The sequence below is a fragment of the Zea mays genome, chromosome 1, assembly GCF_902167145.1.
Source record: "Zea mays cultivar B73 chromosome 1, Zm-B73-REFERENCE-NAM-5.0, whole genome shotgun sequence".
NCBI lineage: Eukaryota > Viridiplantae > Streptophyta > Magnoliopsida > Poales > Poaceae > Zea > Zea mays.
This window is the reverse complement of record NC_050096.1, coordinates 19,290,659-19,318,194: the sequence shown is the minus strand read 5'-3', so window position 1 is coordinate 19,318,194 and position 27,536 is coordinate 19,290,659. Positions and strand designations below refer to the sequence as shown.

At 46.3% G+C, this 27,536-nt stretch overlaps 2 protein-coding genes and 2 long non-coding RNA genes across 4 annotated transcripts; 3 read left to right on the top strand and 1 right to left on the bottom strand.

The window, feature by feature from the left end:
* Positions 1–3,834: 3,834 nt before the first annotated feature.
* LOC100274829 (uncharacterized) lies at positions 3,835–4,578 on the top strand. Its single transcript, NM_001149097.1, has one exon. The coding sequence runs from the start codon at positions 3,967–3,969 to the stop codon at positions 4,360–4,362; it is 396 nt and encodes a 131-aa protein (NP_001142569.1). The 5' UTR covers positions 3,835–3,966; the 3' UTR covers positions 4,363–4,578.
* A 1,587-nt stretch (positions 4,579–6,165) lies between these two features.
* LOC103631833 (transcription factor bHLH96) lies at positions 6,166–8,916 on the bottom strand. The gene is made up of 3 exons (XM_008653611.4): positions 8,057–8,916; positions 7,503–7,919; positions 6,166–7,248 (listed from the first exon to the last, which is right to left on the bottom strand). Exons 1-3 carry the CDS (start codon positions 8,513–8,515, stop codon positions 7,129–7,131), a joined length of 996 nt encoding a protein of 331 aa, XP_008651833.1. The 5' UTR covers positions 8,516–8,916; the 3' UTR covers positions 6,166–7,128.
* A 5,726-nt stretch (positions 8,917–14,642) lies between these two features.
* LOC109942806 (uncharacterized) lies at positions 14,643–20,987 on the top strand. Its single transcript, XR_002265514.3, has 2 exons — positions 14,643–14,901; positions 20,524–20,987. It is a non-coding gene; the product is annotated as an uncharacterized lncRNA (long non-coding RNA).
* Positions 20,988–26,411: 5,424 nt separating this feature from the next.
* LOC111590581 (uncharacterized) lies at positions 26,412–27,087 on the top strand. Its single transcript, XR_002749716.2, has 2 exons — positions 26,412–26,653; positions 26,749–27,087. It is a non-coding gene; the product is annotated as an uncharacterized lncRNA (long non-coding RNA).
* The last annotated feature ends 449 nt before the right edge of the window (positions 27,088–27,536 follow it).

The window sequence follows — 27,536 nt, the reverse complement described above, 5'->3', positions numbered from 1 at the left end:
TCGTCGTCGTACCGCGGCGCGGCGACGGAGGAAGTGGTGGTGGGGCCCTAGAACGAGTCAAAGGAGAAGTTGTCGACGACCACGCGTGCGCCAGCGCCCAGCCCTACGCGGCGGCCCCTCAGATTTTCCACGGTCGTCGTGCTGCGGTGCTCGATCGCGTCGCATCTGCTTCCCAGCGTTGTCATCAATCGCTCCTCCATCTGGCCCAAGGCTTCCAAAATCTGCTGCATCGCGGATTCCATTCCGACCACAGCAATCGAACGCGGATGAGGATCCAGGATTGTGCTATTCTGATACCAAATGTTAGCAACACAGAAGCTTCTAGAGAGATAACAGGTAGAGAGAAAGTAGCAGTAACGTGGAAAGGGGGTCAAGGGAAGGAGAAGACGAGAGGATATGTGATAATAGTGTTTCTATTCTGATAATTGGTAATTGATATCTCTCTTAGCCTATAGGCCCTATACAACTGTCCTTTTATAGCTACAAAAACCCACTTGTCTCCTGGCAATGGCCCCACATAGCAGCTACTCCTAACAGACGGCGGTGGCGAGGAGTGCTCTCCCTCGCCTCCTTGGGCTTCTCCTTCCGCTGGTGGCTGTCGTGTTCCCCAGCTATCCTTCTCCGCCTCAGCATGGTATCTACGAGCGCTGCCATCGTCGTGGCCGGTGGCTCGGGCACCAGATTAGGTCCCAATGGGGAGATGCCAACGAGCTGACCGTGCGAGTTGTCGTGGCAGCGGAAGGAGCTGGGGCCAGCCGCTTGGGCGATAGGCGCTTGGTGGTCATGGCTGGTGCCGTCGTCCTCTGTGTGGACGGGCGTGGGTCTGTGTGCGTAGGCAAGCTCTTGTGCGCGCTGGCAAGGGCTATGGTTGTGGGTGTGATTGCTCGTGCCCCGCGGCGGTGCGGCGGCCTGGTTCTGCCATGGTGGTTGGATTCGGTGCCCCAGGCCAGGGGGCAGCGCCGGGTGGTGGCAGCCATGGTCCTACATAGGCTCCGACGCGCGATAGTGTGACGCACACGACAAGGTGTTACTCGGTTCTGTGTGACGCGCGATAGTGTGACACGCAACATGGGCGAAAGCTCGGTAGACAAGCGACGATGGCGGCCCCGAGGTCACTCCCTTCCTGGAGGACTCGCCGCTGAAGTTCGTCTCAGCCACGACGTTGCCTTCAGTAGTTGCTTTCGCTTCTCGACGCCCGGTATGCGGGTGGAGGTAGGGTCTTGCATCGTGAAGTCGTAGCTGCTATGTTAGAGAATGTGACTCGACAACGATAACATGAGGCGAACCCCCTTTCTTCGTGGACTTGTTTGTTTCGAAGGTTGGGCAAAAGTCGGGGCAAGACGGAGGATCGAGATTGGATGGTGAATGATCGGAGCTGCCTCACATGGGGTATGTCGAGGCTTAGCAGCGATGGCGCTCCATTGTCTTCCTCATTGTGTGCCGGTATTTGAGTGTAGGCATCGTCGAGTTCCTTTGGCCATGTGCAACCGTCCTGGAGAGTTGGAGTTGCTCGTCCCCTGTGTTGAGATAAACAACGATGACTCTAGATGGACTTTGTGTATAGCGTTGTTGTTGTCTGGGTCATTTGTAGGGTCTTCCTTTGGTTTTCTCTGCTGTTCACCTTGTGTACTTTTTTGGTCCAATTTTCTTTAAAATTAGGTCAATTAGATTCTTCTTATTAATTAAAATACAGAGCTCCTGATATTACGTTAGGGCTGGGAAAAAAGCTCAAGCTCGACGAGCTGGCTCGGGCTCGCAGCAGCTCGGCTCGGACCGGCTCGACGCTCAGAATGAGCCCGAGCCGAGCCTATTTTTGTGGCTCGTGAAATGAGCGAGCCGAGCGTTTGTTACATAAAATCTTAATTAGCATATAATATTAGTATCGAGTAGACAATAATTTATGTTATTTGAGATTACTATAAAAATAATCTATTTTCTATATTATATTTGTGATATATCATTTTACTAATTTAAAATATGTTATTAAAAATATTTCTAAGATTTTATATTATTATTTAGAGAGAAGATTTACGTTTTATGGCTAAGCTCATTGGCTCGCGAGCCGAGCCGCTTTCCGAGCTCGCCAGATGGACGAGCCGAGCCGAGCGGCTCGTTTCCACCCCTATATTTAGGGGTGGGCGTTCGGGTTACCCAAAAATTTTGGGTCGGGTAATTCGGGTCTTTAAAATTTCGGGTTTTGAGAATCGATACCCGAAATTACAACGGGTTTTGCAATACCTGAAAATTCGGGTACCCAGAATTTCGGGTTCGGGTTCGGGTATTCCCAAACTACCCGAACTATTGTGTCGGCTTCATAAAAACACATACATCCTATTAAATTAGTATAAAAATATAGTTTGAATAATGATATACATGGACACATAAAACACAAGCAATCTACAATCACAAGTTATACACACTTACACATAATTATAGATTTACAAATTAATAATTAAGCATGACATGAGTACATGACACATGAAAGTTCGGGTAATTCGGGTACCCGATTGTGATACCCGAATTACCCAAAATAAATTCGGGTTTTGCAAGTTGCTACCCGAAATTTTCGAACAAAATTCGGGTTTCGGGTATTTCGGGTTCGGGTTTCGAGTTACGGGTTTTTTGCCCAGCCCTACCTATATTACGTTAAAAAATTGGTTAGGGCATGTACGATGGATGTCTTAAGTTGTGTCTTAGAGTGTGTTTAGGGGGGTGAATGTAAAAACTCAAGACATGTATCTTGACGAAGACACATTGTCTTAGCTCTATGTTCGAGACAGGAGACTAGCTGATTGGTCACTTTAATTTATTGAATGCTTTGATTGGTACAATGAATATCATTAGACACATGTTTTAGACATGACCAGTGTATTATTAGTATTTTAGTTGTGTCTTATACTTGGAGTACCGTGCAGCAGTGTTTAGGTTGTACATGCCTTTAGATTGTAGCCTTTATGTTTTAGTCTAGGAAAACTAAACAGGCCCAAAGACGGAGAGAATTTTTAATCCCTTCGGATCCCAGCTGCATATGTCCGGTGTCCCGATCCTATTGCCTTTCTCAACGCCTTCTCTTGGTTCCTGCCCGTTACCGTTAGGCCAGATTCGACGAGGTTTTATAAAGTTTACCGTTAGGCCAGTGGCGACGAGGTTTTATACAGTTGACGCTAATAATGGTACTATATTAATATAAATTTTATAGAACTAGATTATAGTTTTATGAAGATAAAAATCTTCTATACCGTTAGGCACTTAGGCCAGTGGCGACGAGGTTTTAAAATACAGATGTGCTGAGGCTGGACTTCCTACTCGTAAAGCGTGAATAAACAATTCAAACCGACCTGTCGTCCGGCTGTGGCGCGTGGGCGTGGCCAAAGGAAACCCAGCCAGCCACCCCGGTAATCTAGCCACGAAAGACGCCGACCACCCCGATTCCCCGCGTCCGTTCCGCATCCGACGGCAAAGGTGGCACCACCTGCACGCGGAAACTAGTCGTTACTCGTTAGTCAGGCACTGGCACCGTCCTCCAGCGGTCCCCCACCCCACGTCACCACCCGCGACGCGGTGCCGCTGCTGCAAGCGTCAAACCGGACGGCGCCGCTCAACGACTCGTTCGCCGCCTTCGCTGGATGTCAGCCCGGTCCAACGTTACGTGACCCCACGCGTCAGGGAGCCTCCAACGTCACAGCTGTTCGTGAACCGACCTGAGAGAGAGCCGGGGCGGAAGGGTCGCCGAGAGGTCATGGCCCGCGGAAGGGTCGCCGAGAGGCCATGGCCCATGGGCCATGACCCCGTTGCCCGCTATAAATACCCCGCCCCGCCCATCGGTTCCAACTCACAACTCGCAGATCGAGTCCAAGCATTCACCGGAGAATCCCAAATCACACTCTCCAGTAACCGCCCGCTTCTCCAGCCGCATCTCTAGCCGAGTCTATCTCCTCCTCCTCCTCCGCCGCCGCAACTATCCTAATGGCTCGCTTCGCCGTGGTCGCCGCCATCGTCGCCCTCCTCGCCGTCGTCGCGGCGGCGCAGGCCCCGGCCGCCACCCCGACCACAGCTCCCAAGGCCGCGCCCAGGATGGCCCCGCTGCCGCCACCCCCTGTGCGGTCCCCGGCCACCGCCCCGGCGCCGGCCGCCAAGCCGCCGACCGCCGCGGCGCCGTCCCCGCTGGCCTCTCCTCCGGCCCCGCCCACCGAGGGCCCCGCCGCCTCTGCGCCGTCCGCGAAGGCCCCGACCTCGTCCGTCTCCACCACCCCGGCCGGCGCCCCCACCGTCGCGCCTTCCGGCAGCGGCGCCGCCTCGCGCGCCTCCGCCCTCGGCTTCGTCGCCGTCGCCGGCGCGGTCGCAGCCGCCGTCATGTTCTAGACGCCTCCCCGCGGCGTCGGGCGGTGCTGTTTATACTATCGTGTTTTACTTTTGTGCGTGTGTGTGTGGGTGGGTCGTGGGTGATTCTTTCTTAGATACTGAGAGAGCAGAGGTTATGTGAGAGATTCTAGTGGGGGTAGCGATGGGCTGTTACATATGAATATCATGATTCATGATCCAGAGGATTATTAATGGAATTCTTTCATTTGTTTCTAGTACGTCACGTTGTCCCTTGTCATATTACTAGTATACTACACACGATTGCACGAAGCAGATGTGTTCGCTTTGGACTACTACATTCATTCTTCTCCGTAGTATCTTCAGTGTGCGCTGTACTGTATGCTCTTGCTCTCTGCAACCAGGAGCTGAGACCGCGACATCTTCCATTTTTTTCACTGACGCTGCGGCTTGTTCTTGGGAAATCTACATCATCTATAAAACAGCATCTGAAATCTGGAATTGTTCCGGCAGCTGATGTGATTGTTGGACAGCTGTGTTCATGCTGGAGAGCATCTTGAGTCATGTGGCCACCACTGGCCTTCCCCTTCTCGACAGCGCAGAAAGTTCACATGCTTGCACAAGATGCTGCTGGGGGTGTCTTTGGCATCTTGTGTTCTGTAGATACAGTAATCGATTTTTTTTCTTTTGCTTTTATCGTTGCTCTCCGGGATCCGGCTGGCACCTGGCAGCCGCCATGTGAGTACGTGACGCGTTTACTTTAGCATGTAGTATGCTGTTGCTATGTAAAAAATAGCTGCAGCTGTAGGCTGTAGCTGTCTTGAGCGGTGCTTCCAGTTTTTCCCTTCTTGAGCAGTACTTCCTGCATCTGAAAAATAACACAATCCGATTTAAATCATTTTGATGTAATCGAGTTTACAAAATAATCAGCATTTATGATTAACAAATATGGGCCATTAGATTCGTTAAAAATATCAATGTTTTTTTTATATAAACTTCATCAAACTTCAAAAATCTGATTACAAAAAAAAAAGGTTTCAAGTGCGGCCCCGGGACATGCCTCCTGCTGAATGTTTTCATGCTGTCTTCATGCTGAATGTTTTAGCTTTCAGCTTTTTCTCTAGAGCCTTCATTTCTTTTCCGTCTTTGCTTTGTTTTGGAAAGCCGAGCTCAACGGATCTCAAGACTCAAAGAGAACAAAGTGGCGCACATATGGGCCGAATAAAGTTCAGTAGTGGTTCATTAGGCCCAACAGTTTGAAGAGTGAAAGGCCTTAAACAGAAGCCGTACGGTGGTGTCACGATTTGACTGGGCTTCGTTTTCGCTGCAGAGGCCCATAAGCATTCAGAATTGCGTCCCTTTCGCCTCTCCTCCCCCACTACCACGTCACAAAGTACAAAAAGGAATATTCCAAAGGTCGAAACAGTAAAACCATAGTGGACGTCTTCACCCGATGACGACATGAACCAGAGTGCGAGCTTTGGAAAGTTTCCATGGAGACTATCGTACATATTTTTACTAACTTCGTTCTTGAATATTTATCTTTCTTTAATTTATTTTTGAACTAAAACGTGACGAATAAAAAAGTATGAAGGGAGTATCATTTTGCTCTGAAGTGATGGTAACCTGCTCGAGCAAGCAAAATCTCCTCTTCTCGTCAAGGTTGATGGAAGCGAGAAAAGCTTAGCTTTCAAGGCACCGGCACTTGAGTCGAGGACGAAGAAAACTTGGGTTGGGTGTACTCATTTCACGTGCGTACGTGTGATCCAGCTAAAGCACGCCAGGCAAGTAGAGACATTTGGCCCTTTCGTTCCTTCATGGAACCACTGACTGAGCCTTGCAAGAAAAGGGAAATCTCCGTTGTATTGGGCCTGAAAAGGGCAACATACAATACAATCGAGTGCATTCTCTGACCCTGTTGCTCCGACCATCCAAGTGTCAGTCAGGCAAAACGTGTACGGTTCAGCAATTTTTCCGAGTGGCAGTACATTTTTTTTTGCTTGCATGGCCCGAGAGGCCGTGCGCGTGAAAATGAACACATACGTTTCTGAAATCCCACCACCTGTGTAGGCTGTAGTAGGAGGAGGAGGAGGAGGAGGAGGAGGACGACACGAGACTACTGCCGTCGTCCTTGGGTCCTTCGGTCATGCTGTTTCATGGTCGTCAATGGAATCTCCTCCAGTGGCCTCGCCCCTAGCACAGGCTCACCTCATGCTGTCCGCCGTGTACGCCGACGCATTTTTCACTGACGTACGTGTGTGCTACAGGCTACTGAAACATTCGTTCTTCCTGATCCTGCATGGTGAGAGACAGAACAAGGAGACGACTGCCGCGGTGTAGTTAACGCACGCATGTCCGGATGAAGTAGTGGTGTGTATATAGTAGTATATGGTAGCGGGCTAGCAGCTACTGATACACAGTAAGCACATCATATATAGATCACGGGCCGAGCCATCATTCTGTCTGGCAGGCAGGCTCGAGAGTCGAGACCTGTTAACGCCAACGACGGCGTATGTAAGCGCGCAGTGGTATGTAGCTCGAGAGGGCAGATCAGCTGTATCTGTCAATAATCTACACAAGTGCTCTCACTCCAGAAGGGAGGTGGTGCTTAGATTACAGCTAGCCTAAGATTTCTCATAGCATATTCTTTGCGACCACGGCCGGACTGGGACAGTATTGCTGCATCATGGCAGGCTCAGGTGTCTGTGCCTAGCAAGGGGGCGCAATCACAGTCATCACATGCACAGGCAATGGATTCCATTGGCAGGATGGCAGTGTGCCTGCCGGACATGCAGGTGGTGCAGAGTTTCACATGGCGGCGGTCTCCTCCTCCTCCTCCTCCTGCTGCTGCCGCTGTATGCTGCCGAGAATCTCGTGCACGGCGGTGGCAATGTCCTCGACAGAGCCCATCTTGGAGTCATCCTCCACCTGCCGTCCAAACGGGAAAGCCAAGCCACCATTATAATCGCCCTCCACCGGCTTCGCTAATATAGATAGATAGATAGATTGGAAACGGAGGAGAATCTACTTTCCAGGTTTTGTCTCTACCGGCTTTAATTAAACTAACCTGCTGGAGTGTGGAGTAGTTCCGGCCGGAGCACTAAAGTTCGTGTTTATGCGTCGTTGTATTAATTTAGCCAGTAAAGTATTGATTTTTTTTAATATGTATAATTCAGTATTACCTTGAGGCTGAAGGTGTAGAGGACCATGGCGTCGACGGCGGCGGTGACGTTGAGGTGGAGCGGCGGGACGCGCAGCTGGTGCAGCCCGGCGACGAGCTTCAGGAGCTGCTTGGGCCGGCGGCGCGCCAGCACCTTGAGGCTGGCGTGGCCTTCCACCATCGTCACCTCGATGTCCGCGGCCGCGGCGTCGTGGCCGCAGCATTTCTCTCCGCCGCTGCTGCTCGTGGTGCTTGGGGCGGTGGAGTACTGCGGGAAGCTGAAGAAGCCGGCGAACGGGGGGGAGCAGCTGGCGCCGCCGCCTGCTGGCCGCCGCCCCCGGCTCTGCTTCAGGCTCTTTTGGACCTCCAGCGACTGGAGCAGCTGCTCCAGCTCCCTCACGTAGTTGATCGCGCCACCCACGATCGATGCTTGGTCACCCTGTTGTGGTTGGTAATGGTGGTAATAAATCATAGCACAGCTGTTAATTTAATTACCACACATTGCCGAGCTAGCTAGCTAGTATTCCAGAGAGAGATTATCGAAAGGTTTAGTTTATCACACACGTACGGACGTACCCTGTGCGCGTGGGACGGCGGCATGAGGGAGCGGAGCACGGCGAGGTACTCGTTCATCTGGCGCCGGCGGTTGCGCTCGACGGCAATGTGGGTGATCCGCTGGCTCTCGATCTCCTCCTTGTTCTTGACGACCCTGGTGCGCCTCCGCTTCCTCCTCCCCGCCGCCGGCTCGGGCGCCGCCTTCCTGCTGCCGTGGTCCGTGGAGGCGGCGTCCGAGGAGGAGTGGTCCCGCGAGAGCGCCTCCCCCCAGTCCCAGTCGTCCCCCACGGTGGGCGCGGCCCAGCAGGTGTCGAGGTCGTGCTGGTCGACCCACTCCCCCGCGGCGCAGACATCGCCAAACCCTCCTCCTCCTCCTCCCTGCAGCAGGTCGCTCCACGGCACCGCGTACGGCGAGTCCCCGCGGCCGCAGCCGAAGTGGCCCGCCTGGGGCTGGGAGAACACCACGGCCTCCAGCGCCATTGCTTGCTACTCGATCCCAGACCCAGATAGACACGGCCGCGCGGGTTGGTGGTGGTGTGCGTGTGACGGATGGACGGATGGATGCGAACGAACGGCTAGGTGGCGCGCACGGGCACGGGGGCGAGAGAGACCGGCTCACCGGCGTGTGGTGGTGTGTCTGTGTGTGTGTGGTGGATGGAGGCGTGTGCCCGGGCGCTCGCTTTATAAGGCGGGTGGGTCGGGGGTGAGGTCGGCCAGGCGGACACGTACGCGGCGGGGCCCCGGCGCCCGGCCGGCGAGCTTTTCTGCGTGGGGGGATGGACGGGGCAATGATTTCCATCCATCCATAACCAATGCAATGCAACTGTTATGCAAGAGGGGGCTGGGGCTTTGGCTGGGCCGTGTTGCGTGCCGCGGCCCGCGGGTGGAGCCGGCGGGCGATTTGGCGCGCGGTCGGGTGGTTTTGTTCGTGGGACGGCAGCGCCCGCGGGCGGGATCGCGAAATTCGGCTGTTTGGAGGGAGTTGTTTTCAAATAATCCGTACGGACGGGGGTTATTAAAATCAGCGTTACGAGAGAGAGAGAGAGAGAGAGAGAGAGAGAGAGTGGTCAAAGCGGGTGCGCGGATCGAGAGATTCTGCGAACACACGGTGGCCGGAGCGGCGTGGCAACACCAAACACGTCCATGGGATTTGAGAAGAGGGCAGGCTCGCAGCGCAGGCGATCCTCTGTCCGTCTCTGTGTCTGTCTGGACCTTTACTATTCGTCCGTCTCATACACTGCTCCGAGCGGCGGCGGTGCTGGCGCGCTGCAGAGCGCGGAGCGTGAATGCATGGTAGCAGAATACTGAAGGCCATGTGATGATCCCCCACCGCACAAGGATGAAGCGCCAAAGAGGAGACAGTGATTTCCGGCCGTGAGTTTTACGTAACTTATTAGCTATGACCAGCATCATGCCGTATATACATAAAAATCATGAGTTAGATCATAGAGTAAGCCAATTATGGCTCTTATCTCTATTTCGTTACTGCTTTTAACATAGCGGACAAGACAGTTATATACTCGATAAGTGATCGGAGAGACAACCGTATTCTAAAGAAAGTGAAGGAAAAAAAATGGTGAGAGAAATTTAATTTAATTTTTACACTTCAAAATTAGATAGGAAAATAGAGCATGTAAGCATCCATGCATCAGCTATACATCTTGTAAGTTTGAAGTTTAAAAAGAAAACTATAGAGAAAAACGAAGACAAACTATACAACAGCATATGAACATTCGCAGGCTACAGCATCCGCATCCGTAACTATTCACATGTTAATTTATTCTTTATTTATGTTCTCCTCGCATCTTTTTTACGTTATAATAGCTCGAGTTTTGTGTAAACCTTGATGACCACATCTTCTTCCATTACTATTCTGTTTGATTTTTTTACACAATTTAGAGGTTTGATAGACGAGGTCTTTTTTTTATACTAGCTCTTGAGTACCTAAGGACACATCTCCCAAGTTCAACAAGGCATGGTAAGGAGATTTAGAGCATGTTTGGTAGGCTGTTCAGGAACGTGGTCTGTTTGGTAGCCTGAAGTAGTTGCTGAGCCTGGCCTTAAGAGTCCAAATGAGACTCGTGCCCCTAGCTCCGTGGAAACGAGATTCATTTTTGCTTTTTTGGAGACCTGGCCCATGCTATGCGCTCGACGCTGCTTGGGTGGCTACTGTTGTGCTACTTGCGTCGTGTTAGGGTTACCTCCTTTCTTCCTCCCGCCGCATCGCCCTCTCTTCTTCCACTCTCTCTGTCATCTTCCTTCGCCGCCTCTACCCTCCGCTTCGTCCCCGATGGTTGATGGTAAGTCGATATACCAGATTTAGAGTAACATACACGTTGTCCCACGGTTCCCCTTTCCTCCTCCCATCTCCTCTCGGTGGTTCGTGGCCATTGCTGTGAAATGCATGATTTATGTTGGATCCCATTTGCCTTTATTGGTTGGTAGTGTGAAATGCATGGTTTTAGTTCTTATTTCACTTTGAACCACAAAGATCTAGTTGCCTATTCGGACTTGAGTAATCAGTGTCCTTCGATTATGTGGTATGCTACCGTGATGTTGTTTATTCTTGCTTTGTTCACATGGATCTAGTCTATGATGTTGTATATATTCTGACATCTGTAGGCTCACCCAAAGGACTCCGAGTTCCTCAATGTCCCCATACAACACTACCTTACAATGCAAACCATATTTGGTAGCGGAGTTGCAACTAATGAAACTCTAGGAATCCCACCTGAGGTTGAGACAATAGATGTTGATGTAGAGGCCGGTGATACGACTGACCACAAGTTCAAGCCTGGTGATGGGTTTGACCACAAGTCTAAGCATGATGAAAGGAATGACAATAAGTTCAAGCATGAGTCCTCTAATCTAGGGAAGAGAAAGAGGGATGATGCTACTGCCCTTTGATCCAATTTAACTCATGCAATGTGGGCCTTTGTTGGGGTAGTTTCTAAGAGCAACCACAATGAAGCTGCACCTGGCCTCTACCCTGCAGTCATGAACTGCACTGGTTTTAGTAGAGAGGCATTGGTATTTGCACTGAACTACCTAACAACAAACAAGGCATCTGCCCTTATGTTTGTTCAGATGACTGATGATGACAAGTAGTGGCGGAGCGCTCGGTATGGCCTAGTATGGCGTAGGCCATACCTCGCCGTGGCCCAGAACTAGATTGCCTCCTTGCTCATTCGCTCGGGACTACTCCCTTATTTGTTCTTCCCAGTCGGCAACCACTACTCGCTCCAGTGCTCCGCTACGCATGTGCTGTGTGGTCTGCTTGGCTGCCCATGCCCTCTGCCCTCCCCCCTCTCCGGCGTCGAGCACCAGAGCGCATGCCTCCATTGTGATCTCGCCCCTGTCGGTCGCTGTGGCACTCTAGTTGCTCATGCAGCTCTACGAGCACGATTTCCTCTCAAACCTCACTTCCTAATCACATCTCCTCGCTTCACTGCTCAACACGCGAGAACAACCTGATGCCACACCACTTAAGCACCTCCTCGATGACCTCAGGGAGTCATGGCTTGAGCCGACGTGCCGCTCTTCTTGACTACTTAGACCTCATCTTTGTCATTGCACCAAGCACGCCTCAACCTAAGCTGGACAGTGGCACCCTCCCTCTCCTCTCCGGTTCTCCTCTTGTCCATTGCCATACCTTACTTTTTAGGTGCGCTCCGCCTCTGATGACAAGGACCTCTGGTTGAGAATCTCCTACCTGACAAAGGAGTACTACGATTGAGTACACCTTGATAAGCTTTTGTTTCCTAACCCCTTAATGCATGGCAACCTTATATGAGTGCTAGACTCTGGTAATTCTGATGGTAGACTCTAGTTGTCGGGATAAGATCCCCGGTGACCCGGTGCCTAGGGCCCATCGATCAGTAAGTGCGCTAGGGAAAAGTCTCTAGCAACTGAGGCCCATCGGTCAGCTAGAGGAGACAGGTAACGTCTACCTTGGAGGCACCCACCCTCGAACAAGCCCCGCGACACCGAGTCTGAGGTTGGGCGTGGTGGAGTCTGATAGGGGGGCCGAGCGCACCAAAGGGAAACCACTCGAGTGGTTCCCTCACCTAGCCCAAGACCAACCCATCATAAGTGATCGGTCGCATTAACTACGCCTAGCGTCGAGCCACAGCGGAGGCGCCGATCCGCCTCCCACTCATAGCCTACGAGCCCCTCGGACTACAGAGCACTCATGACCTACGAACCCCTTGGATCGTGGCACGTTTATGGCCCGCGTACCCCGACTTGCGACGCACATGACCTACCGGGACTAGGCCTGAGTGCGCAGACCACTGGCAGGGCACAACACGGCGAGCCCCAGGCTACGAAGGCCAGGGGTCGGCATAACCCTAATGATGGAGCTCAGGCTCCACACTGTCCGTGCCATTTGCTATAAAGAATACGAGGTAGCCAGGCGACCATAGGGCCCATGAGCACGCATGGCTTTACCCCGTGGTAGAACACTCAATTTAACCGTCGTCCGGTGGCTCCTTATTAAGGAAGCCACCGATGGCCGACCCCCTCCTTGGCCTATAAAGGAGAAGGCCGACCCAAGAAAGAAGGGACTCTTAGGCTCTCAGACTCTAACGCCCCGGACACCCGGATCCCCCGACACATGGACAAGCACATAAATGCAAGGACGGACCCAATCGAGAAGACGCCTAGAAGGACCAACGAACAAGAGGAGGACGCATCGACGAGAATCCAGAGGCCGGAGCCCCCGCCGCCAAGCTAAGACTTAGTTAGGACTCCACTCTGTAACCCTTAGCTCCACCTCCACCACAATAAGAGACTTGAGAGCCTCTCCTCCCTCTTTTGCCCGCTTGTAACCTCTACTACGAGTTTTGATCATTCATGGTGCCGGCCGGTAGCGCAAGTCATCGATGACTAGAAGTAGGGACGTTCTGCCCGGACCAGTATAAATCTTGCGTCCACCACGCACACCGTCCGGAGCCCGAAACACGTACAATAAATTTATTTGACGAAGCGAGGTTCGAAACACCGACATTGATCATTCGGTTTGGGACCTAACTGGCATCTAATCTAGATGCTAATCTAATCATTCTGATTCAATTATTTGTGCACTGATCTTTGGTCCTATGTCATGTAACTATTTTTGGTGCATACCAAACAATGAGTATGTTGGGTTGGATGATGACTTGTCCATTTGTAATGCTGACGAACTAAATCTGTAATCCCTGGTCTTGAATCTGACCATTTAAACAGAGAACTTCGAATCTGTAATTTTTGGTGCAATCTGTTACTCTGAATATGTTAGTCAACATCTGTTACTTGTAATATGTTACTTTGACTCTGTGGCTGTGAATCTGTAACTGAGTTTTTATGGCTGATGATGAAAATTAGATGAAACTGGTGACAGTTTGGGAGCTAATTCATTAAACTGATGAAACAGATGCTACTTCTTTGGGTTTTTGCTGAGTTATTGCTCCTAGACTGTCATATGATGTGATTCTTATATTCTGAGGCCAACACAAAACAATTCCTACTTTCATGTGATACAACTACCATCTTTTATATTCAGGGATGGCTATACATCGAGGAAGAAAACCGGCCTTTGCCGAAGTCGAGTCCGGTAGGAATCGGCGTAAAAATGGAAAGCCATAGGTGCATGCATAAAGTTGCTCTGAATGACCGAATCTTGCTCAGCCATCTCTTCTTTCCTCGTCTGTCTAGTGCAGATGAGAAAAAAAAAAAGCTTTTTGTGACTTTTTTTCAGATTTTCAGGGAAATTTTTTTGTATCCTAGGGTATACTGTACTACTGCTTTGCATCAGGCTGCACATGAACTGCACTTTTTGAAGAAAGTGTCATGCACATGGACAGAAAAAATAAGTTTGAGACCGAACATCTCGGTTTTCTGCACATAAAATACCACAACAACGTGTACTTGTTTCTGTTGTTTCTCGGAGAGAGTAGAAAGACGGCACACAACAGCCATTGGAGTGCTCCCAAGAAAATTGCTGACAAGTTGCCTCAATCACTAAACATTAGTCTGTCAATACTCTATGAAAGACAACTACTCGACACTGTTCCTGACGAATGCTCTGGGGAATAAGAACAAAATGTTCTCTGCAATTTGTTAATTGTTGATGTGCACACGTTAGATCTAGTCCAAGGGAGAACTGAAACCGCTCACCGGAAATATTTCCCACATGCCATGAAACCATGGGCAGAACACCGGATTGTCGCAACGCATTTGTTCTGTTCTTGTCTTCTTGAGGTCCCGAGAAAATAGTTTTCTATTTTCTTTTTCTGTTCTTTCTTAATGGCTTTTCGGCTGCTATTGCACGCGAGGATTATAGGTCGGTCTGTAACGCCAGACTCTGTAGGCTCCTCTACTTCAAATATAAAAAATATTTTCTCCAATATAGCATTCAACAATATTTTAAAGCCTTCTATAAATATAGAACGCACTTCTTCATTATATATATAGATTTTTTCTATCCTCTACCTATTTTTATACTTTGGACAATAAATTAAGCAAAACTAATATATATATATATATATATATATATATATATATATATATATATATATATATATATATATATATATATATATATATATATAATTAAGACATTTGAGGGTATGATATAAAATATGTATGTACGAAAACTACATATATAAGATAAGGAAAATGCCTAGGAGGAAAAAAAGAAAGGGCGTGGGTGGTCTCCAGAGGCGTCTTCCTCCTGTTCATCCTCGGCCCGCGCCGCTGTGTCCATGGTCCATGGGCCGCCTCCCTCGCGCTCCCCCGCACAGTACGGTCCTTTGGGAGGTCGCCTTCGGTCGTGGCCCAGGGTGTCACGCGCGACGAGTCGGCGCGTGGTGGAGGGTCGTCTTCTGGTAAGAGTCTAGGGTTTTCGCCCAATTTCGTTGGTTCGCATTCATTTCCCCATTTCGCGTCGCGTCTCTCTTGTCTTTGGTCTCTCCCGTTCTCGTCGCGTTCTAGCTTCAGCGGTGGTTGGTTTTCTTCTCCTTTTCGACCGCCCGAGGTTGTCGAGGAGTGGCCCCTCCCGGGTCGCTCTGCTGCTCCGCATCAGATGGATCCGAAGAATCGTAACCCTAACTAGGACCAATGGGGTCCTAAAGCTGCCCCTCAGGGGTCGCAATCTTGGGGAAAGAACCGGAGTCTTAGCTGGCGCTTGAAGCCGGGTACTGGAAAACCCGAGCACAAGGATGACATTCTTACCTCTTCTTCCGATGATGGCGGTCAGTCAGGTATTCTCAAAACCCCCCTCCTCCCATTCTGAAAAAAGAGAATGAAATGGTGCGTCGTGTTTTCTGCCAAAAATGTGGTACGGATGGGCATCATGCTAGGGAATGTTTCAAATCTTTATAGTGCGAGATCTGTCGCAAAGAAACTCACAATACCGTGCAGTGCGTTCTCCCCAAACAAAACAAGCCCTGCATGCCTATTGTTGGGATGGCGGCGGATGGGTTAGGGTTTTACTCTTCCCACTTTTCCAAACCTCTGTCGAAAAAAACTAAACGCGGTTTTATTGGTTTGGTTAAAGTTGTTGAGGGCTTGATCTCGGCTGAGGATATTGAGAAGGATTTTGGTTTCCATTTCCCCTGGGGTCGTACTTGGAAAGCCACCAAGTGTCACTCTGGTTTCCTAATGCAATTCCCTTCTCAAGAGAGGCTGGATGAAATGATCAATTTCCCTGAATTGAAAATGAAATTGTCTGGTGCAAAAATCTCTGTTTCGTCTTGGAGTTCACAGGCTAAGCCAAAATCCAAACTCCACTCTGTTTGGATTGTTGCTGAAAATGTGCCTGAAGAACTTCAGAATTACCAGGCTATCTTTGAGTTGGGATCTACAATTAGGGCTGTTGAAGAAGTGGACATTTTGTCTTTAGATTCTAAAGATATTGTGAGATTCAAAGTTCATGTCAAAAGTGTTGCCATGATTCCCCCAATCATTAAAGTTGGTGTCAAACCTTTTCTGTATGACATCTACTTTAAAATTGACAATATTACTGATGAAGGGTGGAATGATGACTCCATAAATCTGGGCAAGAGGGCTTCTGTTGATAGACAGGGTTTTGGTGACCCCTCTTTTGAGAAATTTGTTAAAAAAGCCAAAAGTGGTGGTGAAAAATCTAGCATGGATGATAAGGGAAAATCTCCCTTAGAGGATCCCTCAACTCATGGTAATGAAGCTGATTTTCAGTCTGAACATTCAGATGGTATGAAGTCTGGGAAAAATTCTGAATGTGTCAAAGGATATCTTGACAGTCAGTGATGAGGATGATGATTACAATGAAAGTGAGGCTGATCTGTTGGATTCCCAAGATCTGGAGGAATTCATCAAGGATGAAGAACTTATTCCTTCCCCTCCTCAAGAGAAAGGAAAAATGAATATAAATGCTTCTCATACCGAAGATGCTGGTAAGGAAGCTGGAGCTAAGAAAGGAGGATCCATGGAAGGGGAGCTTGCAGAAGGCGTTCGGAGGAGCAGCAGGTTGGAGTCTAACGATGAAATGAAGATTGCAGATAAGGCTACAGCAAGAGCAATGGCTAAAGACGCGTTCATTAACAAAGGTACGTCGTACAATCCATTTTCTGTTCTTAATACTGATAATGCTGTTCTTATGGATGTTGCGCACAAAATAGGGGTTGAATTAGGTTCTTCTGTTAATGATGCTGTGGAAAATTTAAACCTGATTAAATCTTTAGAGCTTTCTAGAAAAAATCTGGTAGTGCAATCTGTTAAATGTAATGTTGATAATTCCAAGGCAGCCATTATTGAATCTGAGATGGATAATAGTATCCATAATGAAGGAGAGGATAATGCTTTGACTGATCTTGAAAATGTGATGGTTCTCAGAAAAGGCCGTAAAATTCGCCACAGGAAAAAATCTGTGAGGAAGAAAAAAAGGACAATAAACCTCCCAAAAATAGGAATATCCCTATTAAGTGGAGAGGTCTGAATGAGGGGCTTACCCAAAGTTGTTCAGAATGATAGGCTTAATTTGGAACTGTCAGGGCCTGGGTAAAGATGTGAAAAGTGATTTCCTAAGAGATATTATCAGGAAAGAGAGAATTGATTTTATTGGTTTGCAAGAAACCAACAAGAAAAACTTTGATGACTCTTGGTTGAACTTCATTGGTGGCAATAGGAATTTTGCTTGGGTTTGGTCCCCCCCTAATGGGAGGTCTGGTGGCTTACTCGTAGGGTTTGATGCTGACATCTTTGATGTGAGAGAAAAAGAATTGGGAGAATTTATGATTCGTATTCTGGTGATTCAAAAGGAATCAGAATTTATTTGGAATTTCATTAACGTTTATGGGGCTGCTCAAAATGACCAAAAACAGAAATTTCTGAGTGAGTTGTCCGCTTTATGCTCCAAATGCTCTCATCCCATGTTGATTGGTGGTGACTTTAACATTCTTAGAAAGAAATCAGATAAAACAAACCTGGTGGCACCAATAGGTGGAGTTCTTTATTTAATTCTATTATTGATGTGCATGATCTGATTGAATTGGAGCTTAGTGGTAGGCTTTATACCTGGTCTAATAATAGAAATCCCCCTACATATGAAAAGTTGGATAGATTTCTTGTTAGCCCGGAGTGCGATTTACATTATAATAATGTGAATGTTTCTGGTCTTAGTAGATCTTTTTCTGATCATGTGCCTTTATGTCTCAAAACTGATTTTGCTCCCCCTTCAGTGAGAGATTTTAGATATGAGTTGTGTTGGATGTTTAGACCTGATTTTAGAAATCTGGTTGAGAAAAATTGGGAGTTGCCTGTCAGAGGTAAAAAGAGTATTGAAATTTGGAAAGAAAAAACAAAGCGTCTCAAGAAAATGTTGAAAGGTTGGAATATAAATGTTGAAGGTAGATATTTGAAACTGAATAGAGATTTGATGAGTAAAATTGACATTTTAGATTAAAAAATGTGAAGTTATGGGCATTTCAGATGCTGAAAGAATTGAAAAACTCGATTTGGATTGGAATTTGAAAAAAATTATGGAAGAAGGGTGCAAAAAAAGCAAACTGTGAGAGAGAGATTCATTAATGAGGGTGATGAGAATACTAAATTCTTTCACCTTATTGCGAAAGATCGGAAACAACATGTTAAAATTCCTTTTTTGATTCATGACGGTGCCTCTGTGAATGATTCTAAAAGTATCAATAAGATTGCGTCTTCTTATTATAAAGATCTTTTTGGCCCTTCTATTCATTCTAGTATTAATGTTTCTAATCTCAATATGAATCAGTTGTCTGACACTGACAGATCACTTCTAACGGCTCCTTTTACCATTAATGAAATTAAAAAAGTGGTGTTTGAGATGAAGCATAATAGTGCTCCTGGTCCGGATGGTTTTCCTGCGGAATTTTTTCAAAATTTTTGGGAGCTGATTCAAATGGATGTTTGGAACTTATTCAAGGACTTTTATGATGGAAATCTTGATATTGAAAGATTGAATTATGGGATGGTTATTCTTTTACCTAAAGTGGATAATGCAGTTGACATTAAAAACTTCAGACCTATCTGTCTTTTGAATGTTTGTTATAAAATTATCACCAAAGTTCTAAACAACAGGCTGGCTAGTTGCATCACAACTGTGATTAGTGACTCACAGTATGGTTTCATTAAAAACAGATACATAATGGACGAGGTCGTCTCTCTTAATGAAATTCTTCATGTGGTTAAGATGAAAAATCAAAGTGGTGTGTTCCTTAAAATTGATTTTGAAAAAGCTTATGACAAAGTGAATTGGCATTTCCTTTATGTCATGATGGAAAAAGGTTTTGGGAGTACTTGGTGTGATTGGGTGATGAGAACTGTGCGAGGTGGCAAAGTAGCCATAAAAAGTAATGATATGTTGGGGCCTTACTTCACTACTCACAAAGGGGTTAGACAAGGGGATCTTTTCTCTCCCCTTTTGTTTAATTTGGTAGCTGATGGCTTGGCATGTATGATTCATAAAGCACAAGATGAGGACCTGATTGAGGGTCTTATTCCCCATATCATCCAAAACGGATGCAGTTGCCTCCAATATGCTGATGATACTATCTTCCTCATCCAAGATTGTTTAGAAGGTGCCCAAAATCTTAAATTCATTTTGTGTTTGTTTGAAAGCATGTCAGGGTTGAAAATAAACTTCCACAAAAGTGAAATCTTTTGCTTTGGAAAAGCTAAGGAAATTGATTATCTGTATGCTGATATCTTCACCTGTCCTATTGGTTGTCTCCCTATGAAATATCTTGGTGTGCCAATTGATAATAAGAAGATAAATAAAAGCCTCTGGGTTCCCATGATTGAAAAATTGGAAAAGGCTTGCTGGGTGGCAGGGTAGATTTTTGAGTCTGGGTGGTAGGCTAACTCTTTTAAATAGCTGCTTATCCAATATTCCGTTGTATATGCTTTCGATTTACCCTGTTCCTAAATCGGTTGTCAGAAAAGTGGATATTCTTAGGAGGCGTCTTTTATGGCAAGGGGGGCATCAGTCCAAAAAATTTCATTTGGTTGATTGGATATTTGTGTGTTCTCCCAAAAGTCAGGGAGGTTTGGGAGTTTTGAACCTTGATTTTATGAATGATTCCTTACTAACTAAATGGCTTTGGAATATTGAAAATTCAAATGGTTTATGGCAACAAATTATTGCCAGTAAGTATATTAAGGGAAAACCCCTTATTTCGGTCAAGCAAAAACAAGGAGATTCTCACTTCTGGGAAAAAAATCTGAGTCTGCGTGATATTTTTTTACAAATACTGTAAATCCTTGGTGGGAAATGGCTTGAATACTAGCTTTTGGAAGAGTATCTGGATAGGAAATCTGCCCCTGTCTGATCGGTTCCCTGTCTTATTTGACTTAGCTTATGACAAAGACATTTCTGTTAATACTGTCTTGGTTTCCAATTTTGAGACTCTCTCGTTTAGAAGAAGGATTATTGGTAATCTGAGGGTATTATTGGATGAGTTGATGATTTGCTGTAATCATGTTTCCTTGTCTGATCATGATGACAGAATTGTGTGGGGTCTAGGAAGAAAAGGTTTCTCTGTGAACTCTTTATACAAAAAGAAAGTAATGGATCAAGTTTCTATTCCCTACAAGTTTTTGTGGAAATCCAAGTTGCCACAGAAAATCAAGATTTTCATGTGGTTGGTGGTGAGAAATAAAATTCTTACTAAAGATAATTTGAAGAAAAGGAACTGGAATGGTTCTCTTGAGTGTTGTTTTTGTGGTGTTGATGAATCCATTGATAATTTATTCTTTCATTGTCCCATTGCGAGATATATGTGGAGAGTAATTCAAGTGGCTTTGAATTTGGTGGTGATTCCGAAAAGTATTAGCAACCTTTGTGATAACTGGTTAAGTAAACCAAAAGACAAGATTGCTAATCTGATTTTGTTTGGCTGTGGAGCTATGTTTTGGGCAATTTGGCGCACTAGAAATGATTGGTGCTTTGGTAATAAAACTATACTTGATCCTTCTAACATCATTTTTCTTAGCTGCTTCTGGCTGGATTCCTGGGCTATTCAACAGAGAAAGAGGGAGCAAAAAATGGTGGTCCAAGGAAGCAAGCTAATCCGAAAGATAGCAAGTGAAGCGTTTGGCCGGGCGTTTGGGTGGTGCCCGAGAGACAGGCGAATTTCTGGGTGATCAATGCTGGAATATGGATTCTGGAGTTGGAGATAGCCTTTCTTTTGGTTGATGTCTTGAATCAGGGCCTTTTGTTTTGCGCCTGTCTGTCGTGATCTGGTTGTAAATAAGAAAGTCTTATGCTACTAGTCGCAGGTCGAACTTTATCTTCTATCCTAGGCCCTCTACTTATCTAGGTTGATAGTGTAAGGTGTCTAGATAGGGATCTGACCTAGTTGCTATCTGTCGGATCGTTTGATCACGATGGATGTCGTTGTTCTAAACTTTCGTATTTCCTAATGAAATAGTGGGCTTCGCCCCTTCGTCAAAAAAACATATATAAGATAAGATGTTGTTGGAGAGAAATGAGATATAAAGAAGATAATCTTTTAGAAGAGCATGTAAAGAAAAATATAAAAGAGGGACATAGAGGATACTGCAGGAGGTAGCCTAACAATTAATAACCCTGCTACTACTAGTTTGTTTCAAAAAAATATTTCCTTTTTATTTTCAATTTATGAGTGCAGGACAATTCCACAAACTTAAAAAATAGATCTAGAATTCACCTAGATGATCCATCGTGGAACAGCTCACCGATAAATCAACGATTCGTCAAGGTGTTCAGGATACTTCAGCTTTATCTCTATCTCACTTCCACATGGTCCCCACGTGTAAGCTCTTCGTCCTCTTTTTCCTCCTCCTTTCTCATATTATCTTCTCCTCATATTATTTTCTCCTCCTTCCTTCTTTCTCTAGCGACCAAGGGGTGGCGTAACCCTGGTCCTTATGGCCACGATGAGGGTTGATTTGGTGACAAGTAGATCAAGAGGATCAGAAAGGATTAAGGAAGAAATGAACTAATTTCTCCCTCAATCTACTTCAATCCCCTCGAAATCACTGGTCACCAAATCAGCCCTGAGAGTGTAGGGGCGGTGGGAGCAGGCCATAGAAGACGTGGCCATGGAGGCGGGCGTGGCAGGCCATTAGGGCTTGGGCTTGACCACAGACAGAAATCGTAATGAGTACCTCAAACCTAAATATGTGACGAGTTTTACCTGATATAAGGATGGATATAAAATAGATTTTTTATCCACAGATATATTAATAGACATGAACATGTTCCTATCGGGCAGATGGATACGGATATAGGTGGATACTACTCATTCCATGTACCCATGGACAGTGGCGGACCCGGTTGCTATGCTTAGGGTGTGCCGGAAAAAATGTCAAAAAAAGAAACAAAAAATAGGGATCAGTAAGACTCAGACCTTGACTACCAAGTTCAAAACATAGCACTTACACAACTATACTAACTACTTTTATGTGATTTAGGGTGTGCCACAACCCATATGGACCACTCGCTAGGTTCGCCCTTGCCCATGGGTAAAAATATAGCCGCATCATATCACTATTACCATTTAATTAAAGTCCATCTTAGCTAAAATAAAATCCTTCTCCAACCACTGTTTGTTTAACTAAAAGTTATGTAATATCATATGGTTTGTAATATCTTAAGTTGGACTCTTGTGTTTTTTTAATATTTTGAGTGATTGGCATATTTTAATTTTAGACTTTTTTTAACGATACGTGTAACCCGACAGGTAAAATTACCGTTGTGGATATATGAGTATGAGTAAGATTCTATATCTATGAGTAGATATGGATAACCCGACAATAGACTTTTTTTATGAATACATATATAAAATGATTCTATCAAACTTATGTGTACCTGTTGCAATTCCTAACCATGAGAAGGTGGCTACGTGGCATGCCCTTGGTCGACTAGGGCTAGGGTACGATCGACTGGGGAGGGCACTACAAGCACGCGAGGATAGCTTGTGCACTGCAGTAAACTGATGAATATCCGACGGTCACTCTATCTCCGACGGCTTCCTACGAGGCCGTCGGATATTATCTTATGTCCGACGGCCAACATGGGCTCTTGGAAATATAGACTTATCTCCGACGGCTAGTTACGAGGCCGTCGGACATAAGGTTATATCCGACAGCCTCGTAACTAGCCGTCGGAGATAAACTTTTTTAACACGGTCCTGGCCCGGTGCGCGGTTCATTTTCACGCGCGCGCGCTCGCTTCTCTCTTCTCTCTGTCTCTGCCCGCTCGCCGCCGCCGCCGTCGACGCTCGCCGCTCGCCGCCGCCGCCGTCGACGCCCGCCCACCGTCGACGCCCGCCGCCCCGCCCGCCCGCCCGCCGTCGACGCCCGCCCAGCCCGCCGTCGACGCCCGCCCCGCCCGCCCGCCGTCGGCCGCCGGTGTAAGGTATTTAATATTAATGTATTTAATGTATTATTAATATTTTGTATATATTAATATTGTTTTGTAGTTTCCAATGTTGTTATTTAATAGTTAGTATGTTAAATAATGTTTATCTTATTATATCCGAGGGCCTAAATTTAATTAGTGGTGCTTAGATAATTTTAATTTTTAATTTCCGAGGGTAATTATTATACCCTCGGAAATAAAGTCATTTTATATGATTTGTCACCCGTGATAATGTTATGTAGAGGTGTCTATATAATTTAAATTATTAATTTCCGAGGGTAATTATTATGCCCTCGGAAATAAGGTTATTTTATATGATTTAGGGTCCCGTTAAATTATTTTCCTTGTATTAGTATGGTTTATTAGATTAGAGGCGTGATAAACTTAACTAATCAAGTTAACATCTCGTATCTAGTATGGAGGAGGATCGTCGATGGATGTATGAAGGTTGGAAGAAAAGAGGTGCTCTATCAAGTGAGTGGGTTGCCAAGACTGACGCGTTTCTCGACCGTGCTTTTGCTCGGTCAGAGACTGGAACCGATGTTAGGTGCCCTTGTAGCAAGTGTCGGAACATTAATTTCCTTGACAGGAGGACTATGTCGATACATATTTGCAAGAACGGTTATATGCCAGGCTATGAGGTGTGGGTGCACCACGGTGAGGACCCACCTCCTCGTATTGTATCGGAAGTTCAGTCACATGAAGAGGAGGACTACGATAGGATGGAAGAGATGCTTGACGATGTACGCCATGAGTTTCTAACCGTCGATTCGGAGAACCCCGGTCAACCCACCGAGTTTGAGGATCCAGCTACACCTGAGGTTCAGAAGTTCTTCGAGCTCCTTAAAGCTGCCGAAGAGCCGTTGCATGAGCACACAAAAGTGACCGTCCTTGTATTTGTGACTCGACTTATGGCTATTAAGTCTAAGTTTGCATTCTCAAACAACTGTTACAAGGAACTTTTGAACTTGATCAGTGATGTACTTCCAGAAAATCACAAGATGCCAAAGGACATGTATCAGTCTAAAAAGCTGTTATCTGGCCTCGGTATGGACTACGAAAAAATCGATGTCTGTGAAAATAATTGTATGCTTTTCTGGAAGGAGACCGCAGGTGAGAAGAAGTGTACTGTATGTGGTGAGCGTAGATTCATTGAGGTTGAAAACGACGATGGTTTGACCGTGACTACGAAGATTGCACGTAAGCAGCTTCGTTACATGCCTCTCATACCTCGGTTGAAACGTTTGTTCATCTCCAAGAATACAGCCAGACACATGAGGTGGCACAAAGAAGGGGTACGTGAAAGAAGAAAGCTACTTGGCGTCCATTAAATCGACGAAAGCAACTAGATCCTGATTTTGATTACGATTACGATTGACGAGTATGGATCATGATTTTATTGCATATTTTATGATTTTATTGCATATTTTATTATTTTATTGTCGATTTATGTACTAACTTGTTTTTGTTAAAATAGGATGTCAAAGAAAATGAAGTTTTTAGCTCGTAGTTTGCTTGGGTCGAGGAGTAGCTCGAGGAGCAGCTCGAGGGGTGAGGATTCAGTTTTTCAGGGCACAGGTTCTACCATGAGCAGACGGAGAGCGCTGGCAGAACATTTGCCTCCACAAGATGTAAGTTAGTTGTTAAATTACATTATTTGAGTTACTTAATATTGTATGATGTAAGTTATTTGTTTCATAGGATGCTGAAATTGAGGAACCAGTGGTAGAGGATCATGCAAGAGATGATGTTGAAGATGATGGTGGAGATAATGTGGGAGATGATGCTGGAGACGACGCTGGTGGGGATTCTGGGGCTGGTGGAGATTCTGCAGCTGGGTCTGGAACTTCTCGAGTTAAGAGAACGAGGAATCTGCATTTTGTTGGACCACCTCCAGAGCTTCCAGCCGAATCTCGGGTTTTGATAAAGCCTAGTGGAAAGTGAGTGACATATCTTTGCTTAAATGTTATTGAAAGTTATGTTTTAATTTCTACATTGTTTTCTGTTTGCAGGACTTGGATCGACGACTCGTTCACAGGCACAGGACACTATAGGCAGGTGAACATGGTTCTTGGTAATCTTGTTCGTCTGCACTGGCCTGGTCTTGTGACTTTGCCTACTGGCGAGTCTGTCCCCGCCACCACTTGGGAGCATTATCGCTATGGTGTCTGTAGAACGTTTGGCAACACACATGCACTAGTTTGGGATGCATTCTGGGTATGACTTGTTTATACTATTTTAGTTATTCCATATATGTTTGCTTTTATGATAACACTATGTTTTTTGCAGAAACGGTACAAGTTGCCGGACGATGGATCATATGATATGAACACTCGTTACGTGTTTGAGTATAACGCGAACGATGTCGTTGCAGATGCAATGTACTATGCACGAATTCAGGCTATAAAGGCATGGTACAGAGCAAATGCTGATGATCGACCGATGCCAAATACCAAGGCCGAGTGGTCATCAATTTACTTGACGGAGGAGCAATACCTAGAGGTAAACAGGTTGTTGCCTCTCATATCGCACGAAGCCATGTATTTGCTTGCTTTATTTAAAAAATTTCATGTAGGTGTCGGTGCCGTGGATGGCCACCCGATCAGACGGTTATCGGGCATTGTGCAGATGGTGGGCTTCCCCTGAGTTTCGTGCCATTTCCGAAAGGAACAGGGGAAACCGTGGAACTGAGTCATTCCACAACTACGGCGGTGATGGTCATGTGCGCTTGGCTAAGCGAATGGTAAGTCACAGTTTGTCGTAACTTTGAATCACATAGAAATGTGTCAATATAACTTTTATGTACAGGAAGTCAAATCCGGCCGTACGCCCACGGATGTGGAGGTGTATATGCAAGGGCATAGGGGTTCTGATCCTCAGAATCCTGATGTGTTATGCACTCAGACGGCCACCGACCGTCTAGTGAGTTTTTGATACTCTATTATGTGTTTGATATTGTTTGCAATGGCATAGGGGTTATGCACTTATATTTGATATTGTTTGCCTCCAGGCTTCGTATGGGCAGGAGATGGTTCAACGCCATGGGGAGGAGTATGATTGGAGGAGCCAGCCAATCGACCCTCAGGCAGCATATGCTAGCGCAGGAGGACAAGCCCATGGACGGTGAGATTATTTGATTTGGTTTTCAAAATTGTCATCATATGCTTGCGATTCAACTGAGCCATGAGTTACTATACTAAGTGCATGGTTCACTCTTGTAGGTTGGGTATTTTTGATTCTACGATTGATTCCGGAGAGCTGAGACGCCGTGGACGACAATCCACATCGTCGTCTTCACAGTCGTCCCGTTCACGATCAGCAGCCCATGAGATAGAGCTTGCGGTGTTGCGTCAACATGCAGAGTACCATCAATCAGTCTTGAGGGAACAATTGGAGTACCAGAGGCAACAATCTGAATACCAGAGACAACAAGCCGAGTACCAGAAGAAGAGGGACGAGTATTATGCAAGCCTCCAGGCCCAAAATCAAGCTCTTCTCTCGGTAAGTTGAAGTAACATTTTGTAGCTTATTTTGCAAAACACTTGATGTGTATCTTGTTTGCTCAACAATAACTTGTATATAATTTGTAGCAACTAGCCCAACAAGCGGGCGTCCCGATGCCGACATATGGGATGTCGCCTCCGGACTTTGCACTGCCAATGCCAATGTTGGCGCCTCCACCTCCGCCTCCGCCTCCGCCTCCGTCACAATTCCCTATGGTATGTACACATATGCGTGTGTGACATGTTCATAGATGTCTTATGTGTTTAAATGAACAACTGAGTGGTTACTATTTCATGTGCTTGTGTTATAGGGATTTCAGACACCACCCGCTTCAGTTGCCGCACCTGGAGATGGGTCTGGTCAAGACGACACAACACATTCGTGGGTGAACAATCTTTTCAGCACGCATAGTCCAGCCGGAGGAGGTGGCGATGGATATGAGTGATAATGATGTAAAACACTTGTTGCAACCTTTCATGTGAAAGCCTATCCGTCGAATAATGTTCATTTTGGATTTTGGACAACTATGTTTATGTAAACACTTGTTGCAACCATTTGGAACTATGTCGTTATGTTAAATTTGTGAATGTAAATGCTTATGTGATTATATTTGTGAATGTGTATACTTATGTGAGTATATTTGTGAATGTGAATGTGTATATGTGTATGAAATCTGTTTTGTATTGCAAATGTCAGATTTTTTAAATTTCAAAATTTTGTGCAATTTCTGAAAAATGTTATGTCCGACGGCTTAGTGTAGGCCGTCGGACATAAGGTGTATGTTATGTCCGACGGCTTAAAACCGTCGGACATAACAGAAGTGGGCCCAGGCGGCGGGTAAAACGGTTACGACATCTTATCTCCGACGGTCCGATGGGGCCGTCGGACATAATGCTATTTCCGACGCGTTATCCTCGACGGCTTAAAACCGTCGGAGATAAGTTAATGCCGTCGGACATAACCTATCTCCGACGGTCTTTATCTTATGTCCGACGGTTTTAGCCGTCGAAAATTTCTTCGTTTACTGTAGTGGTGGGCATGGCCGATCATGAGGGCTCGGGTGTGGTCGAGTGTGACCCCAGCCAACAAGGGCCCATA